The 6,392-nt window shown below is 42.3% G+C and overlaps 1 protein-coding gene across 1 annotated transcript; it reads right to left on the bottom strand.

Annotated features, from left to right (window-relative positions):
• Positions 1-4,733: 4,733 nt before the first annotated feature.
• On the bottom strand, positions 4,734-6,109 carry LOC306747814 (helix-loop-helix protein 15-like; the record flags this gene model as incomplete). The annotated part of the gene is made up of 2 exons (XM_079230914.1): positions 4,734-5,134; positions 6,100-6,109. The coding sequence occupies 2 exons, from the start codon at positions 6,107-6,109 to the stop codon at positions 4,734-4,736; spliced, it is 411 nt and encodes a 136-aa protein (XP_079087040.1).
• Between the last annotated feature and the right edge of the window lie 283 nt (positions 6,110-6,392).

The following is a 6,392-nucleotide window of genomic DNA, read 5'->3' as shown; positions in this document are numbered from 1 at the left end:
ATTTGGACAAATCGGTTCAGCTGTATATGTGTTTTGTTTAATAAAACACATTATCTGAAAGTGGCAAATACAACACACACACGTGAGTAACACAGGCTAGTAAGCTGGGTAAGACCTCTTTGAAATCAAACAATGGGTGACACAGTGGGTGCAAGTGTTATTTCTGGTGATAACAATCTCCAATCCCTCCATGGACTTTGGATAACCCAGAGAAACAGCTGCTGATTAAACACATCGTAACATCGATGTTAACTGACTAAAATCACACAAATGGAGCCAAAGATGCGGAGACATGAAACACCGATGGAAATTATTTCGTGGGCCTCACCACTGGGGCATATGATGTCATTAGGAACGTATTGCACTAGTATTTTCCTTCCATTGTTTGCTGTATGACTCTAGGCACAAAGGTATTTGTCAGATATGTGAAGAGAGCAAACCTGTGACCTTTGAGTGACTAGAGAGTCTCTGCTACTCCCACACTGCTGTTCTCACACACACACACACACACACACACACACACACACACACACACACACACACACACACACACACACACACACACACACACACACACACACATACACATATACACGCACACACAGTAAAAGGAGAACGTTAAGACCTGACACAGTACTCTGGAATGCAAACCAAACTTAGTCCCCCCTGGTCCGCTCAAGTGGAACTAAAGAAAAGTACAGCAGAAGGAGAGGGAGTGCGGTGGTGAGAGAGATAACTCAGTACATTCCCACCTTAAGAAAGTGCTTTTGTGCTGTAAATACACTTCTGTACACTGCTCTAAAATGCACCATGCATTACAGCGGGCTATCCAAGCCTAGCAGGATCCTAACACACCTTAGTAGCCTAAAGGCAGCTCCACTTCTCATTACACTTGTGGCAGTCTGCCCTGCCAGCCAGAAAATAGCATGGTTTAAAAGAGAGCAGTGACAAAAGCCTTGCTGACAACCCTTTCTTTTGATCATCCATGGCAAGAATGGCTTCCAGGGGATGAGTCATCTATTCAAGGGGTTGCCATACCTCAAAGTGCCCTTACACCTCTCTGCTCAGAACCTATCAGCACTAATCAATAATACATGGCTGCAGGTGCAGCACAGTTTCACTGCAGCATCATGACTCTGAGACGCTGGTAAAGACAGCACCAGCGGTGTCAGAGGAGGCACGTAAGGCGGCTTCAGTCATAGTAACACCTCATCCAGCTGTGCACAGTGTGCTCTTCAGGCAGCTGCTGGAGATGGCGACACACACCATCACCCTGCAGCGGCGGCTTAATACGCCCTTTTATTGTACAGGCTCCTGGGTCTGAGAGAGAGAGAACTAAGGCTGTGATGCTTCTTCTCTATTACCCATATGCAGTTTCGGTTACAATATATCTGGTTTCAGTCACATCCTGAACACCAGTAACCACAGCAGATTATAAACTATCACATAAAGTGCATGCATTACGTTGGTTCTGATGCGTCTGAGGCACCGGGCAGTGTCTAAATAAAGGGCAAATGCAGCCTACGATGGTAGCTCAACATACAGATGGGCAAAAGACCCAAAGGCTGCACATCTGATGAGAAGGAAACCATTGTTTTCCACGACGGCAGCGTTGAACTTCATCAGTAATTCCTGCGAGGGGCTGCGTGTGTCTCAGGCGTTTGGCAAGGATATATACCCAGTGAAATGAACGCAGCATCGCGACAATACATTCATTTACCTACCTTTTTGTGTGTCAGAGGCGTGCCATATTCCTCTCTGGCGTCTCGGTATCAGTGTTCCGGTGAATGTGGCGCTCTGCGCTGCTGCTGCTGAGGCGCGTCTGTGCTGCACTGACAGGGGCAGCTCCCTCATACGGTCCTGGCCATTGTGGTTAGCAGTACCAGAGAGGGAGGCAGCATGGAGGTACCGCACACTTCAAGTGCACTCAAATCAGTATTTTCAGATGTAGCCCACAAGAGGTCGTCCTTTACGACATACTTCGAACTACAAGCAGGAAGTGTTCTCTGTGAATTAAATAATAAAACCACCCTCCCTTCAAAAATGTGCTTTTCTTTCGTTTGAGCTTCACACAGAATGATGCATGTTTGCCTCACATCTACTGTGGAGGCCAATGTGGTCCAATAAAGTTTGATGTGGAAACATGAAACCACAGTTCGCATAAGTTGAGCATTTACTTTTCAGTTTAGTAGGAGACATCTTGTACCAGCTGTGAAACTTCTGAAAGTTGCATATTCAATGAGGGAGAACAAGTAGATGCAATTTGTTTTAGTTTGTAGGTGTTTAGTTGAACTTTCTCTGTCAAAAAAAAGCTAAACCAAACTAAAAACATAATTGTATTGAACTTATTTGTATTGTACTGTGTTACAAGTGCACCAATGTATTCAAGATCATCAGGTTCACTGTATTGTATCTATTTTGTGGGGATTGTAAATTATTTGGGAAAAGGTGTGTTTGAATGACTAAAGCAGTGTCTGGCGTGATAAAGGCCTTGGGTCCAGCTTCAATGCCTGACCTTGAGGCCCTTTCTTGAAAGGAAGGTCCTGCATGCATGTGATTATATACACACCTGATAAATGTCATCCCAGAAATATCATTCATAGAAGTTTTGGTGCCAAACGCTTTACAGCGGCGCATTTGTCAGAAACAGAGAGATTGTGGAGGGCATAAATATACCACAAATTCCATATATTGGTTACTTAAGAACATTTCAGCCCTGCAGCCAACAGAGACACAATGTGAAGGAAACAGGCAGTTTCCGCTGTATGCACACAGGATAAAAAGAGCAAAGGAAATCCACAGTGGTAACAGCTGGTAAGATGGTGGTGTTTGTAAAAAACAAAAAAACAACAATATGATTAATATCAGTGATAAACAAATACAGCAGCATTGAGTTTATTCTTGACATTCATGACTGCAGCTGACAAAATAATCTCACCCCACTGTCCACTTAGAAACTGTCCTAGAGCTTTTGATGATATCAAATCTTTAACAGATCAAATCACCATTATTAAGCACACTTTGAATTAGATAATATGAACAACATGGGCGTTTGAACAACTACAATTTCATAACAACTGAACTCCATCTGCTGACAAATCTCATGTGATGTGATCGAAAGCTCCAGAACAGCTACTAAATGCAAAAAAGCAGTGTTTTCAATGGCTCAAGACATAAACAAAACACACAACTTGATGGTTACAGGTATAAAGGTAAACATGCCCCATACAAATTTCTGAAATACATTTGAAGGCCTGTTCAAAGGCAACCTGTGCAAGTTTGTCTTTAAAATATAGAGAATTCACTTTTAACAGTTCAATCTCTCCCTATCTCCAGCAGAGGGCAGTGCTGCTCCTTCCAAACAGTAGGTGGTGTGTGTTCGAGCTGTATGCAGACTTAAATAGCTTACAGTTCTTGCCTAGTTTTAGTATTTGACCCACTTTGGCCAAAACTACACAGAATATGAAGAACCATCTATGAATGGCCTGTACAGCGTCCACTGCCTCATTTATCTTAAAATCTGATGTTAGGCTTGGCCTGTCCTCCTCTCCTCCCAACATATCTATTGTATCCGTGTGTAGACCAAGTGTTTGTGTGTGGACTGTGCAGTGTGCAGACAAAGGGCTGTCACTCTTACTGCTGGAGTGGACATGAACAATACCTCAACCCCTTGGGCCACATTACACCGCAGAGACTCGCATAAAGGGATGAGAGAGGGAGCACCGACGGCTTCTGACTAATGGAGAGAAAAGTCAAAGGGAGGCACTAGAGTTTGTATCCATTGCCTGATCTCGAAAGAAAATATAAAAGCCATATTTTGGGAATTTGCAAAGCAGGGCATAATGTAAAAAAAACACTCAGAGGAACCACACATGATAGTGTAACAGACTGCTTTGCTTTGATATTTTATATTTTGGGTTAGTTACAAAAAATCATCTTAATTAAATCATGTTGGCATTTATCCCAAAACAGTGAGCCAAAAGTTACCTCTCTTATGTTGGTATATATTCACCTTACTCATGCACATCATTTTGATGTATGTCCACTTATGTGTGTCCAAAGAGGAAGGAGACAGATGGCTGCAATATGTTTTTTTTGTTTGTTTGTCTGGAGAAACACCTGAAACCCCAACAAATACCAAGACTTCGCCAATGTGGTAGAGGAACAGCTTATGTAACAGCTTCCATTTATGGCTTCACTTGAAATGAATAGAACTACAAAACAAGCTTGTAAAATTAAATCTAATAATAAGGCCTTCAAATAAGAATATTCTGGGTTCAGAAGTATTGTAAGATGACTATAAACAGCATCAAACGGTTTTGTTTATATTTTTAGGCTGTCCCAGTTTCATTTAATTAAACTGAATCCCAAAAGCACACACACGTCCATTAGTCTATCTTTTGTGTAACTGAAATAAATATATTCACAAATTGGTGCACACGGAAAAGTCACATAACTGGCAACACGTTTAGGGTCAAGCATTGCAATGTTTTAGTTTGGCTAGCAAATATAATATGCAGCACCTTTCAAAATATGTCCACTCTTTTCATCCTGTTGATGACAATAAGCCTGTAGTCTGGCAACTATTTCCCATGATGAAATATGAATGTGATGTAAGATGCATGGCAGTTTACTGTGTGCCATTAGTTTAATGTGATCGTATAACCCCAGAGCATTCCTCAAATCTACTGCTATCAATATCCAGAAGTCCTGCCTCAGTCCTGTTGGTCCTCCTAAACATCCAGCACGTGGTTGAGGTAGGAGATGTAACAAATTGCAAGTTGCAGGATCTCAATCTTGGACAACTTCTTGTCCGGTGGGAGTGTTGGGAGCAGCTTTCTCAGTTCTGCAAAGGCCACGTTGAAAGACAGTACGCGGACGCGCTCCCTGGTGGCGTGCGCAGATCGATACTTAGCGGTTGCGCGCCTCTTCCGCCTCTTCTCCTCCCTGCTGAGGGCGGGCACGTGCGCGGAGCCCGCCTTTGCGTTACCGTCCTCGAGATCGGCTGGCACGGACCCACACTGCACATTGAACGTGTTCAGAAGGGTGACCGTGTCCGTTTGTCCCCAGGGCAGGTTGGACTCGGGCTGCTCAGGACTGAGCATCCTGCTTCTGTCCTCAGACTGGAAGGATCCTGAAGAAAAGTAGAATTAGAAATTACATCTAGAGATTATGTTGCAACGACTAATTGCCAGCCAGGAACTGAGACAAATACAATGTCCAAATATTAGGCATTGAGGGTTATTTCAGACACAAACACTTGAGTGTTTTTTGTCAATGCACATGTAATGCATCGAGTTGAAGAGAGTAAAGTACAATTTGGAGTTTGTCATTTATTTGACTGTTTCCATGTTCTGCTATATTTCAGTTCAGAAACAAACATACTACTAGATTCAGATTAACTACAAACTATGATCAACAACATTATGATATATTGTATTTTTTAATATATTGCGATAGATAGGAGACGGACAAAGGACCCCGAAATATGAGGGACTCGTGGTGTCCCCTAGTGGAGGATCTACACATTTGCTGCTTGCAGAGACCGGTGCTGTCCGAGGTACTGAAACAATAAGACTACAAAAACAAACGCGATGTATGAAGCCATTTAGTAAGATAACGAGTATTGGACTTCCATTCTTTCAATCTCAAGACAATTGAAGAATCGAAAGCATTAGATCATATTCTCACATGTGAACTTTACTTTTCCGTATTTGTTTAAGGCAAATATATATATTTTAAACACATTGTCAACTCAAAATATCTTTATTTTAGCGCTGAGATTCTTAGCAGATTCACTTTCGGTTTTGGAGCAGCAAGAGTACTTTAAAGGTAGTGTTTCTGTCTATAAATATATATACACTAGTTTTTTGTTTTAATTACATTATGTTCACTCAGAATATGTCAAGCTTGCAACCAGCTAATCTATAAGAACAGCTCCAACCTCTGGAACTGCGCTGCAGAGCAAAGTGCAGAGCAAAGTGCTTGCCATTTTAACTTACCTTGCACATTCAAAAACAACAGAGCATAAAAAAACAGCATCCCAAACCAAATGAAGAGTCAGTGCAGCAGCAGCAGCACGTAAAGTAATCTTCCCACCAGCCTCCATGCTGTTTTTCTTCAGTTGTTTTATGATGTTGAGTCAGTCGAGTGGACATGCTGGTAACCGTAATTGGGAGAAGAAACATCTGCAGTCCCTCCTGTCCTCCTGCATGTCCGTCATATTGTCAGGTGCATCACATCCTTCAGTCAAAGACAGTCAGGTTTGTTGATCTGCCCGTTTCTCCCATCAAACCTTGCCCGGTTGCCCACAAGATAAAACATCCTGATCTAACGGGAAAAAAAGAAGAAAGGATGACACAGCAGGATAACGCATGTTGTTGTTAAACCTC

The sequence above is a fragment of the Taurulus bubalis genome, assembly GCF_910589615.1.
Source record: "Taurulus bubalis genome assembly, chromosome: 15".
Lineage (NCBI taxonomy): Eukaryota > Metazoa > Chordata > Actinopteri > Perciformes > Cottidae > Taurulus > Taurulus bubalis.
Note: the sequence above shows the minus strand (reverse complement) of the source record. Positions and strands in the feature narration are given on the sequence as shown.